The sequence below is a fragment of the Phyllostomus discolor genome, chromosome 3, assembly GCF_004126475.2.
Source record: "Phyllostomus discolor isolate MPI-MPIP mPhyDis1 chromosome 3, mPhyDis1.pri.v3, whole genome shotgun sequence".
NCBI classification, from domain to species: domain Eukaryota; kingdom Metazoa; phylum Chordata; class Mammalia; order Chiroptera; family Phyllostomidae; genus Phyllostomus; species Phyllostomus discolor.
Window position 1 is genome coordinate 135,709,105 of NC_040905.2, and position 13,968 is coordinate 135,723,072.

Here is a 13,968-nt window from a genome sequence, read left to right on the forward strand (position 1 = left end):
GCATGCAAGAGGCAACCACACATTGACGTTTCTCTCCCTGTCTTTCTCCTTCTTTCCCTTCTCTAAAAATAAAATAAAATAAAATGCACAGCTTAAAAAGAGCAACAGAGAGTTCTGTAGAACAAAATTATCATTGTCAATGTACCTGTCACTCAGGTACCAAAAATACAATCATTTTTTTCCTAAAGAAAGTACATGGTAGTTGTCATATTTTAGACTGAGAAGAAAAATGGGGCACTCTCCAGCTTAGAAAATAACATTCATCGCTTCCTACCCACCTCGAATAACATAGTTAAGATGATCCATGCGCCAGGAGGAAAGGGGATCATACTGGGTTCAAAGCAATTCTACTTTGCTAAATCACTAATGTATGGTCTTGAGTGCAACATGTAACTGTTCTCACAGTCTGCAATTGTCCTAACAAATCTCTTTCATGAAGTTAAGTCCATAGACAGTCCCTACAAAGTTATTTATTTAAAGAGGAGATTCTGCCTAAGGTTAGGGAGACTCACCCCAAAGCTTGTCCACCATTAAGTCAGGTTTAGAACCTTACATTTTAAAGGCAAGACCATACCTTCAAAATCAGGCATTTGAGTATAGGCAACAATGCTAAACCTACTAATCTGTAAGTGGAAGAATAATGTAATATTTGAAATTATCCATAGCCCAGGATTCTCATCCAATTATTCCATCAAGGGGAGTGGTTCTCAAGTAGGAGCAATTCACCACCACCACCACCACCTCCAGAAACACCTGGCAATGTCTAGAGGCATTTTTTGTTTTAATTTGTTGTGGGGATGCAGGCGTCACTGGCATCTATGGGGCAAAAGCCAAGGATGCTGCTAAACACCCTACAACACACAAGACAGCTCCACAACAAAGTATCAGTAGTGTCACTGCTGAGTAACCTATATCTACAGTGTTATTTACACCCACCCTAAAATGACTATTTACCAAGCGTTCCTTTTTCAGAAACAACTGTATCAAGATATTTCTGGCAAGGGCCTGATTAAATGAATCTACCATATCATTCTTAGATATTTACCTGAAAGGAATATAGGATGTATCTCCAAACATTAATATTCTATATGCTTCTTCTGGAGTTCTCCCCAGATATATAACCTACATTTGAAAAGAGAAGAAAAAGGCAATTTACTTCTAAATGAAGATGCAGTGCTGTCACTGCGAAGTTTCGTACAGTTTTGAGCTAGTCGACTACACCTAGCTCAGGGTTCTTCCAACCTTCCCAAGAGTCCTCTGAGCCACCCAGTACCCTGTCGGTGAACCCCATTTTTCAGTGAATCCCTTTTTTCATTTAACGCTGCCACAGCTGGTTTCTTTGCTTGCAGTAAGAGCGGTGACCGACAGCTTTCCATAACAATCTTTTGTGGTAAGAAGCACAGTAATTTAAAAACAGATTTCCTAAATCAAGATGTTAGACTGAGCACATGCTTTTACCTCAGCCCCTTCCTAAAAATCCACTGAAATAAAACTTGGTAACTTTTTCAATGACTTCTTTATACTACTCAGAATTTAAAGTGTATCATCCCAAAGAAAGCTTTAGAATTGAATCTAATACTGAACCCAGTACAAAGGTACAAAGGACTAACATATAACTATCAAAGAAATTTGTTAACAATCTGTAATTTTGAGTTTTATACCCACATCTGTCCTAGTCAGAAGGTCTCCCCAAATGAAATTATTCTAATTTTTTTTATTTAAGAAAAATCCTATAAATGGCTCCTCTACTAACACAAAGTCTCAAATCAGTAAACTCTAAATCAATGCAATTTTATGAGCAAGCCATCACTGGGTTCCTGGCAATAAGGAAGCTAAGTGGGTGGTCAAATTCTTGTGGTGTATTTTCATGAAAACTATGTGTTTAAAATGACCACTCTAATTCCACATTGCTGTTCAAAAATAGGAAGTAACAGCCCTGGCTGGCGTAGCTCAGTGGATTGAGCGCGGGATGCAAACCAAAGCATCGCAGGTTCGATTCCCAGTCAGGGCACATGCCTGGGTTGCAGGCCACGTCCCCCAGCAACCGCACATTGATGTTTTTCTCTCTCTTTCTCCCTCCCTTCCCTCTCTAAAACTAAAAATAAATAAATTAAAATCTTAAAAAAATCATTTTAAAAAATAGGAAGTAACAAATGATGAACAAGAGCAATATTAAATAGCTGTGGTAGCCAGCTTCCAAGACAGCCCTAATAATGCTCATGCCCTGGTATTCCCACCTTCATGTGCCCCCCTCCCACAATGAATATAGCGTCCTGTAGAAGCAATTGGATTTTGCAGTACCAGCAAAGTGTGATGCCTGAGGATAGGCCAAAGAAGACACTGTGGTTTCTACCTTGCTTTCTCGGGCTCCTCACCACAGGTAAATCAAGCTATCACTTTGTGAGGGCACTTGGCCAGATCACATAGCAGGGGACTTACAGCCTCGCACCAAGTATCAACAATAACTTGCCAGGCATGCGAATGGGCCACCTTAGCAGTGGACCCTTCCAGCCCCATCAAACCTTCAGATGATTGCAGCCCATCAGGTCCAGAAGCAGACCTACTTAAGTCAGCTACTTCTGGATACCTTCCCCATAGAAACTGTTTGAGAGAAGGTTAATTATTGTTTTAAGTCACTAAGCGTTGGGATAATTCGTGATGCGATAAGATTAAACAGACTACCACAATACAGTAAGGAAGGAAATCATCATTCCAATTTATTAAAAGTGGATAAATAAAAAAACATGTGACAAGTGCAGAGATGTTAAGGTAAGAAAGCCCCACGGCTTAAGAATCATCAGTAAGGAGTACATGTTGTCGTTAGTGTGTATGTCTGTCTCTCTCAAGAAACCTCTCCAGAGGGTCAAAGCAATCTCACAAGAATGAAATATTGGGATAGAATATACTTGAGAAACTAGGTTAGTAGTGAATTTCTCAGTCACAGCACAAGGTTCTTTTTTGCTGAATAATACTGTAGCCATTCCCAGGATGACTACCACCCCGGTGTTTGAAATTACCATCCGTCTGACCCTGTATTACCTATCCATGTTTCAAAACCCAGGAGGGACTCCATTAGCGATGGCTGAAACAGTGGACTGAAACAAAAGGATCCCAGCTTGATCATTTATAGTTTAAATCCTAACCATCTCAAATAATAAAACATGATTACATAGTTACACAATTTTTTAAGAGATGTCCTTCTTATTTCTATTCTTACACAAAACATTTTGAAGTAATCTATGTACTTAGAGCCTCTGGTACAGTTTTAAAAACCAAAATATTATAGGTCAGCATATCTTACTCAGAAACGACACAGGGTATTTAAATTCCACAACAAATGTGGCAGCCTTATGGGTAAAGGGATTCATAAATGGGTAAAATATTTTCAAATATTCTTCATGGAGAAATGTCACAACATTTTCAGATTTAACTATTTTCACATGAGCCAAATGACAGTCTTCCCTATGTTGAGAACTTGACTGAAATTTTCTAAAAAAAAAATCACTCTCCAGATTAATAGAATGTTCATGAATCAGTACATGTTGGAAATAAACTTAAAGATCCAACTGCTGAATAAGAAGGTGAGCACAGAAAGACTATATACAATAAACCATTTTTCATGATAAAAATAAGAAAAATCACTTTCAGTTTCTGCACAAATACAAAATAAGAAGTCTTAAATAATTTTTTAAAATTTCAGATGACCTTCTATCTTGATAGTTTTTATTTTTCAAATTGCTATTGTTTTATGTGGTAGGCTGGCACAACAACACCCAGTTTAGAGAAAGGGAGACAAGCAGGCAGCTGATACACATGAGGGAACTGCCCAGAGTGAAAGTAAACGTGGACATACTACCTTGGCGGGGGGGGGGGGGGGGGGGGGGGGGGGGGCAGGCGGGCGGGGGTTGTCATTTTTTTTAAGACAAAGCAATAAATCTTAATTTTTTAAAAGTGAAACCTCCTAATTTTTAAATATTGACAAAAACAAACAAAGTACTAGCGATAAAAACTCTGAGTTACATAAAGCTGGCAGGCTACTACTATCCAACCTGTGGGGTTAACTGCTCACCCAAGATCATACTGCTTGTTTTTTTGTTTTTAAAGTCTCACCTGAAGACATGCTTACTGATTTTAAGAGAGGGGATGGGTGCTCAAGAGAGAAACATCCACGTGAGGGAGAAACATCAACTGGTTGCCTCCCGTAGGCACCCCAATGGGGGACTGCATCTGCAACCTTCTGTTTATAGGACAACACTCCAACTGAGGGGTCAGGGCCACACTGCTTGTTACTGACAGAAAGAGGCTTACTGCTTAGGCCATATTTATAGACAAGAAACCACACTATCTAAAACAAGTACTGAAACGAGAAAGGGATCCAAAAGTCCAGAGCTTGGACTACCTACCAGCCAAGTTGGCAGCGTAGGTAAACATGGTTTGCCTCCTTGCACATACACATCAAAATTACAACTAAACTACAGAACCACCATCATTCAGAACCATTAGAAATGGTTCTAATGATAAATTGAGATGAATGGAAGTCCTACAACTATGGAATTAAAGAAGAAACCACACTGAGACTGGTAGGAGGGGCAAAGACATGGAACAGGCTGGTCTCACATGCATGTGTGGGCAAATAAAAATCAGCACGGACATCTCAGGAGCGAGGGGTCCCAACCCCACACCAGGTGCCCCAGCCCCAGGATTCCAGTGCCAGGAAGAGAAGTCCTATAACTTCTGATTGTAAAAACCAGCAAGGATTGAGGCTGTGGAAGACAGAAACTTCTGGAGTTCCAGGCAGTTCCTCTTAAAGGACCCACATACATATTTACTTAGAATCACTCCCTCTAAGCTCCAGAGCTGGTGAAGCAGATGGGAAGCCATCAGAGTCATACAAGGAAGGACTGAAATGTCTGGTATGAGAATAAGAGCTCAGGGGCAGTTTCCTCCCAGACAGAAGCGCTGGCAGTAGCAATTGTTCCTTTTCTGACTCCTCCCCCTGACAGAGCTGACAGGTAGGCGCAATATCTAAGACTCTATGAACCTGGCTCACTCAATTTGCCCCACCCTGGTGATTCCCTGAGGCCCAGTCCCAACCAACTTTCAGGCTCACCCAAGCTTTTACCAGTGGCTTTTCCATATGAATGGCTTGTCTTGGCTCATTCTTCCGATTTTCCTAAGATCTCTCAAACAAGCAGCATGTGGCTTTCGGGAGCCCCTACCTCACGTTAAGTTGCCTCAGCCTTGGCACTAGCAGCAGCTGGACTTGGTTCAGAGCTTGGCCTCCCCTGGGTACCTCCAAGCCCAGTACAAGTAGCAGCCATCTGAAGATAACATTGTAGCTTATCTGTGTGACCCCAGAGAGAACACAGGACATGCCAAGAGCAATCAAGGATCAACTATAACAGGAGGGTGTACACAGCCCACATGCTGGGTGAACCTGGAGTACCCAGCTTGGGTAATATAATAGGGGAAGCTGTGCCACTGGACCCTACGGGATACCTAATATGTCAGGTCACTCTACCAAGCCTGGGAGACGTAGCAGCTCTACCTAATAAATCAAAGCAAACACAAGGAGGCTGCCAAAATGAGGAGAAAAGAAACATGGCCCAAATGAAAGAACAGAACAAAACTCCAGAAAAAGAATGAAACAAAATGGAGACAAGCAAGCTACTTGATGCAGAGTTCAAAACACTGGTTATGAGGATGCTTCATGAACTTAGTGAGAACATCACAGCATAAAAAAGACCCAGTCAGAAGGATATAATGCTTGAAATAAAGAATAATTTACGGGAAATCAACAGGAGAGTGGATGAAACTGAGAATCAAATCAGTGATTTGGAATATAAGGAAGAAAAAAAGCCCCCCCAAACAAAAACAAACAAACAAACAAACAAACAAACAAGAACATCCAATCAGAACAGCAAGGGGAAAAAAAAAAGAATCCAAAAAAGTGAAGATAGTGTAAGGAGCCTCTGAGATAACCTCAAGCCTTCCAACAGTCATATCATGGGGGTGCCAGAAGGTGAAGACAGAGAAGAAATTGGAAATTTGTTTGAAAAAAATAACAGAAAACTTTCCTAACTTGGTGAAGGACACAGACACACAAGTCCAGGATGTGCAGAGGGTCCCAAACAAGTTGGACCCCAAGAGGACCACACTGACACATCATAATTTAAATGCCAAAAATTAAAAATAAAGAATCTTCAAAACTGCAGAAGAAAAGCACTTAGTTAGCTACAAGGGAGCCCCCATAAGACTGTCAGCTGATTTCTCAAAAGAAACTTTGCAAGGCTAGAAGGGATTGGCAAGAAATATACAAAGTGCAAAGGACCTACATCAAGGACCTACAACCAAGATTACTCTACCCAGAAAAGCTATCATTTAGAATCAAAGGACAGATAAAGAGCTTCCCAGATAAGAAAAACCTAAAAGAGAGTTCCCTACCACCAAACCAGTGTTATATGAAATTTTAAAGGGTGTTAAGAAGATAAAAAATATGAACAATAAAATGACAATAAATACATATCAACAATTGAATATAAAAGACAAAATAAACAGGCAAGCAGAACAGAAACAGAATCATAGATACAGAAAACTTTGTGATGGCTACCAGGTAGGAGCAGGTCAAGGGGATGGGTAATAAAGGTGAAGGCATTAAGAAGTATAAATTGGTAGTTATAAATTAGTCATGGGGATGTAAAGTACAGCATAGGAAATAAAGTATCCAAAGAACTACATGCATGACCCATGGACAAGGACAATAATGTGGGGATTTGCCTGAGGGAGTGGTGGGTGTTGGGTAGAGAGGGACAAAACGGGAAAATATGGAACAACTGTAATAACATAATCAATAAGTTATAATTTTTAAAAAATCCACAAAATTCCACAGCTTAAAAGATCTGCAATCAAATATCATAAATGACCAAAGGGCCATTTCTCTTTGCTCTCTCCCAAAGTTAACACAGCCCAGCAGTTATCACAAGCAGCTAAAATATTAGGCTGACTAAGGTGAAAAGGGAAATAAAGTTATGATAAATTGTAATGACTACAGCCTGCTGCCTCAACCACAGTGCAGAACCCAAGGGATGCTGTCCCCACTCTGTGGCTCCAATGCACCTCGATCTACCTGGTGCCTGGTCCTATTTACAGCTGCCTTGTTGCCGTCTGCTCTTCCTTTCAGACACTCAAGAAGGGATTTTGCCCTGGATGGGTGTTTACAAAGACTCTGGCCACCCACACAGTTCTGTTCTCTAGTCTCTATTGCCTGGTCTAGACTGCTGTTTGCTGAAGTGGATTTGTACCCGCTGTACTTCCAGATCCTTTCCCCCTTTCTCCTCTTGTCTTACATTCTCAAGTGAGTCCTTTACCCGCCAGCCACCTTAACTCAGTGCTGACTATGCTGCATCCAAAATAATTAAATCATTAAGAAAAAGTAAACCATAGGTTCAAAAGATCACCATTAAAAAATAAATTAAGTCCCTGGGCTGTTATAACTGTTGAAGCAATCTCAAGCTCAGTGAAATTTAGGATTCTACTGTCAGTAGACAAGCTGCTGAATTAGTAATATATTCCTAGAATTTAATTAGCATCATAATTTTCAATATAAATGTTTACAAGGCAATCATCCTTAAGGCTATAAAAACAGACTAAAACACCTTGAACAGGGAATTTCCATGTTACCACGATTAGCTCTACAAAAGTAATCTAGGAAACATTTGAGGAAAGCAAATTTGCAAACAACAGTTTGCTTGTGTCTTTCAAACTCAGAATGCTCTAACCACAGAAAAATGTTAGAAATGATGGTTAATTTCTCAAGCTAGCCCTCAAAAGCATATTTAACCTACAGAAAAGCTGAATACTGTACTATTATCTGCAGGAAAACACAAACATTGGGGGAGTAAGATGGAACTAAAGTTGATAACCAGTAAGATACAATGAGAATTTCTTTGTTTTTTGATATAGAAAGCTCAGTTACAAGTTCAGCTATTTTGATTATTGATTTTAATGTGTGCTATAACTAAAAAACAACAACAACAAAACCCCACTTGACCATGATATGTAAATGCAAATACAGGAATGATTACATTCATTTGTCTAATCCCATCCACCAATGATGTACATTTAGTTAATAAATTTCCAAATTCCCAAATGCTAATCAGATGTTGTTAAAAACTAATGGGTAAACCCGCTGGTGTGACTCAGTTGGTTGGGCATCCTCCAGCAAACTGCAATGTAGTTGGTTCAATTCCCAGTCAGGGCACATGCTTGGGTTACAGGTTAGGGCCCTGGTTGGGGTGCTTATAGAAGGCAGCCGATCACACACTGATGTTTCTCTCCCTCTCTTTCTGCCTTCCTTCCCCTCTCTTTAAAATCTAAAGTAAAATAAAATGTAAAAAAACATTTTAAAAACCTTAGTGGTGAGTACTGCACATTTTTAAAACATTTAGCAAATAAGTTCAAAACCCAGATACATGACTTTAAAGCAAGCAATAAAATTTGGTTTTGTGGGCTATTAATGTAACACTTTACTTCGAAAACTGGTAATTAAAGGGAAATGACCATTCATTCTGCCTTTTCAGTAAAAATCTAGGTTTCAGGTAACCAAAGAGCCCCAACTGGATGAGGGAAAGCTCAATTCCCATAAAGAAAGCCAGCTAATTAATGAAGGATGAATGAAATAACTTAATAACATTATACTGAAACTCTAATAAAATGATTCAGGCAAGTGTTACCAATTGTTGTTTAAAACACTAAATGTTTATGGGCACCAAACGTATGACTATGAGTCATTCAAATAACACCACACAGAACACTTCTAAGCCATAATGAGAAAACCACACACTGAAGGGATTTAAGCCTATAGCTTTAGCCTCTAGTTCACAAGAAATACAGAGAACAAAGAAACAAGTTCTAAAACATCACAAGGGAAAAAGCAGAGAAATTCAAAAGCCAGAACATTCTACAAGGTAACAGGACTGACCTCTTCAATACATCAGTGTTAACAAGAGACCACGTGTGAGAGAGATTAAAAGCACAATTACCACATGCAACCTGGATCAGATATCAGCTTGAATATTTTTTATTAACTGGGGAAATATAAATATAATCTGGGTATAAAGATGATAAAACATCATCCACTGAAAAAAAGCAGGTGATAAAACTGCATTAGGGGACATAAGCATAGTATACATATTGAATACATGCAGCATGTCCTGCTTTGATAAACAGAAACAAAGTTTGTTTTTAAAAGAAAAATTTCCCAAATTTCTCCAGGGTACACATATGGGTTTTGTACATATCAAATTTTTTACAACAAAATGACAAAGCAAAGTTTAAAACTTTATTTTCAAAATATTCACTTAGTCATTAATTTGTTGTGCAAACAAACCTTTCCACTCAAAATTTCATATCTGAAATGACAGGGTAAATCCACCACCCCAAAATCTAGCTAGGTTAACAGTCACTGACTTACCACAGTCACTGATTTATCCCAGCCACTGACTTACCACAACAGGGTAGCAAACTTACTATTTCATAAAATGATATAGTTCACTCATCTTTTAAAAGAAAATTTCAGTTATCTTTTATGTCTTCAACTCTTTCACAGTGTGGTTCAAAAGATTTTTAGTTTCAGGCTAATTTGCTACCAAAGATTCACCATTTGGGATACCTGGTAAATCCTTTACCAGGCCACATAAAGGGCGGTACTGGAAATACACCGAAGACAAATGAACAGTCAAGCTGCTCCTCTCACTTCCAATACAACAGAAGTGCCTGACCATGCAACAAGAGCAACAGCGGAGCGTGGGCGTGTCAGTCCTATTTTAAGTATCCATAAAGACTAATCTCTTCTGTTTCAGGATAAAAAAATTAAGTAGAAACAGTAGTGTTTCATTCTCACACCCCCTCCGCACCCCATATTGGTCCTTTTCAGTAAAGGAGGATGAAGCGAGCATGATTCCTTCGGAAGCCGAGTCTGAAAGGGCAGAGACGGATTGAGTCAGTCCATTTGGAATGGACTTCACAAGTTTTCCTCCAGATTTTTTGTTTGTTTGCTTTAACATTACCACCTCTCACCTGAGCCAATCACTAAAAAACCTTACTGACTCCAAAATTCCTCAATAATTCCAGTAAAGGTTATCAAGGTGGAAGATACATTTTTAGGGAATTCCCACTCATCTCTCTAAAAATCTCCGATTAGAGGATTCTATAGGCTTCAACCAGATCAAACCTTCACTTACCTATTACTTTGATGTTAATTCTTTTGAGGTATCCATATTATAGTATCTTGTCACTCCTTTCTATTAATAAATTTCCTTTCCTTAGATGTTTTTCTCCTGTGTCCCTGCCTAGCATCATCACAGCGCCATGCTCCTACATTAGCCATCCCTTCGTGGCTGCAGATACTTTTGCCACAGCCAAGAGTTGTAATCCTCCTGCCTTGCAAGTTGGCTTCTAGCTGAGCCGAGGAATGAACTCAAGTGTATGTCCAAATTGCTGACCTGGCATTTTCCTAACCAATCAAATCAGTGCTAATCCGAGAGCACAAAATCCTGAAAGGATCTGTAATCTAAAATATATTAAATCCCCCCAAAATTAACTTCTGCCTACTATTAAAAATGGAGTCACTGTTGCTGAACCCCACCAAGACAATACCTAACCTAACTGCAGGTTCAGCCATCCCAGGATTGGAATTCTAAACCAATCAGCCTGGAATTTCCAGGTCAGTATTAAAGAAGTAATCTAACTCAAAAGACCCCCTCCTTCCTAAGGGAAGGTGACCTTGTCTGAAACAATCTACTCTTATAACTTCCTGTCTGACCTTCTACCTGTAAAAACCTTTCTTCTCTTTTTCTTTTCTTTTTTCTTTTTTTTAAACAGCTAGAGCACCTTCCTATTTATTTACCAGATGGGATGCGTCCCAATGCATGAATTATTAATAAAACCAACTATATCTAAATTCACTGGGCTGAATTTCTATTCTTTAACAATGCCAAAAACCATAAACAAAGTCAAAAGGCCAACACCAAGCTGCAAACAAATATGCAACAAATTTCGATAAATGTGCCAAGGGGTTACTCTTTTTAACTGGCAATAAAAAAAAAAAGCAACAAAGCCCTGGCTGGCGTAGCTCAGTGGATTGAGAGCGGGCTGGGAACCAAAGTGTCCCAGGTTCGGTTCCCAGCCAGGGTACATTCCTGGGTTGCAGGCCATAACCCCCAGCAACCGCACATTGATGTTTCTCTCTCTCTCTCCCTATCTCCCTCCCTTCCCTCTCTAAAAATAAATAAATAAACAAACCATTCATACTAAAATAATTTTTTAAAAAAAGCAACAAAATTTAAAAAGATTTCTTATTTATAAAATTATCAAGTGTTTTGTTTTTATAACAACCCTTGCTTATTTCCCATCATGCCCACAGCTGCCCTCCAGGGGTTCTTCCCACTTATCACCAGGTCTGGTTCCTCAGGACTCCCTACCTTGGTGGACATCTCAGCTAACTCGAGACCAACTGCTGACCTAAAGCAGCCCAGGCAGAGCTTTGCATTTTCTCCTGGGCAGTGTAAGGACGTTTACTGTCATACCAAGGACCATTTCCTTAGGGTTCCCTTTAATATGTTAAAAACCCCAGGAATCCTAGATGTGCCCCTCTTTCTGTAAAGCTGTCTTGATTTCCTCTAATCATGGGGTTCCTCTCCCCAAAGAATGAGAGCCACCTTTGCATACTGTTTTTCTTGGGAATTTGCTTTGGCTCTTCCCTCCCCCTATACCCAAAGATTTTTGCTGCTAAGCACAACAGCAGAAAAGATATGCGGGGCCGGGGGGTGGGGGGGGGACACCACAACATGTGGGTAAGCTTAAGAAATCAAATATTAATAAACACAACCTACAACCTATGTTTCATAAAATCAGAGATGATAATAAAAAAGTTATCTCAGAAGCATTTCTCAACTACTTTTGTAAGTACAAACAGGAAAATAAGACCAAAAAAGGCCTTAATCTTTGTTAATTATATACCTTAGACATAGGAGGGAAAAGGAATGATTAAATTTTGAGGCAAATTTTAACTAGGACCACCAACTGCTGGCCTAATCAATGTACATTCCAGATAATCAAACTATGAACCAGAAAAGATATACCAGTTTATCTTAAAAGGGAGGGAGCATGACAGAAAACAGTAACAAGCTGAGAGAAGAAAGAACTTATAAACAAAAACAAACTTTTTTTTTTAATCTAGGAGAGTAATTATTACAACTATGGTGGCTCAGAGTGGAAGAAACAGCCCCTTGCTATCCTATCCTTCTCACTGAATGGGGTGGCTTGTGTCCACAGCACCAAAGCGATGAGGGACGCTGCTCTGGAGGAGCTCTCAGCTGCCGCAGGGAAAATGACTGCTTAGCTACGCCTGCAAGTGCACACTAGGTGCAGAAAAACTGACTGGAACAAAATCTTCCATGATATTTACAAATAAATGAAATTCATAATTCCTGGGTAAACACCGACTACTCCAAAGCATACTTTCAGTCGCCCAAACAGACTGACCACTCGATGCCATATGTTAGTGACGTGGGACGTCACCTGTTTTCCTCAGCGCTTGACATGCTGTGCCGCCTGCTAGATGTCTGGATGAGAATGAAGGTAACCTTAGAACCATACCTTAGTTAGGAAAAAATGCATTCAAATTATAAAGTACTTTCACCTCATGTGGTGTACTTTGATTTTTCTTTAAATCAATTATTGGACCAGACTCTATTTTCACAAGTTCACTAAATGGATCATGAGTTAAGGACAACAGTTTTGAAGGCCTTATTTTCTAACATTAACTGCCATAACACAAAGGTTTTTATACTGGCTGGGCAATTTTTTTTAAATAGACTCTTTTAAAGCAGTTTTAGGTTCAGACCAAAATGAGCAGAAGGTACAGAGATCCACCATATGCGCCCTACCCCCACATGTGCACAGCCTTCCCTAGTTGGTCAATTTTAAAAAAGCAAAACATGTTTGTCTGAAAAAAATCAAGACATTATCTTAGAAAAAAAATAACCCCAAATTCCCAACAGCAAAGTACCACTGTTTCGGCATTTTCACTGATACATCAGTAGGGTAATTAAAGACTTACCATGTAGCATCCAACGAGGAAAGCTGCGTTTGCTTGTTTTCTCTGATCAGAGCCAGTGAAATGAACAATTTTCTTCCTTATCATTGTAAGGGACTGCATAAAGATACACAACTGTTAGTACTTTCTTTTTAATGTAAAGTGTTTTAAAATTTTATTTTGTGATGAAGATAAATTCCAAAGCTTAGCATTCATATTAGCAAGACATTTAAAAAGATTAAGTTTGATACCCCAAGTACTGTGTACCTTCCCATAAAAGACCTATTCTTGGATTAGAAGTATGTGCAATTAAAGAAAAAACAAAAAGATATGAATAAATATATAAAGTATAGACCACCTCTGAAGGAATATGTAAGAATCTGGAAGCGAGGAGGGGGACACTTTCACTTTCCTACTGTTTAAAAAAAAAAAAAAAAAGACCAATACTTTCTTAGTTGACCTAAAGGATAAAAGTCCATAGATGGCTGATGATGGGAAAAAATTCTTTCAAAATTAAAGCAAAGGATCACAAGCAGGGGGCAGAGGAAATTATTTGTAGTTTCATATCCCTCTATGAAACAAAAGACCTGCCAATGACAACTGGAAATAGGGGTGAGGTGAGGGGGACATAAATACATAACACTATAAATGCTTCTATTCCTATCCAAGAGAGACGAAAGTCCAGAAGGAAGAGTCTCTACCTCTATATTAGCCTGAAGTGAATATACATACAATACAAAAAGTAAGGCAATCCCACAATTTCCACTTTACAGGTTAGTAGCTCATTTGACAGATGGTTCTAACATTTATGATGTGAAATTTTAGGTTTGATATTCAAGTGAAAAGAATTTGCCATACCCACCCATACATTT

At 39.2% G+C, this 13,968-nt stretch overlaps 1 protein-coding gene across 13 annotated transcripts in view; it reads right to left on the minus strand.

Moving 5' to 3' along the window:
• The window catches only part of CDC14B (cell division cycle 14B), a 91,019-nt gene that overhangs the window by 34,998 nt on the left and 42,053 nt on the right, over positions 1–13,968 (minus strand). For all 13 annotated transcript variants that reach the window (XM_036021495.1, XM_036021499.1, XM_036021502.1 and 10 more), the window contains 2 exons: positions 13,121–13,213; positions 1,046–1,122 (listed from right to left, as the gene is read on the minus strand). In XM_036021495.1, coding sequence (XP_035877388.1) covers positions 1,046–1,122; positions 13,121–13,213 — 170 coding nt within the window. The remainder of the gene's footprint in view (positions 1–1,045; positions 1,123–13,120; positions 13,214–13,968) is intronic.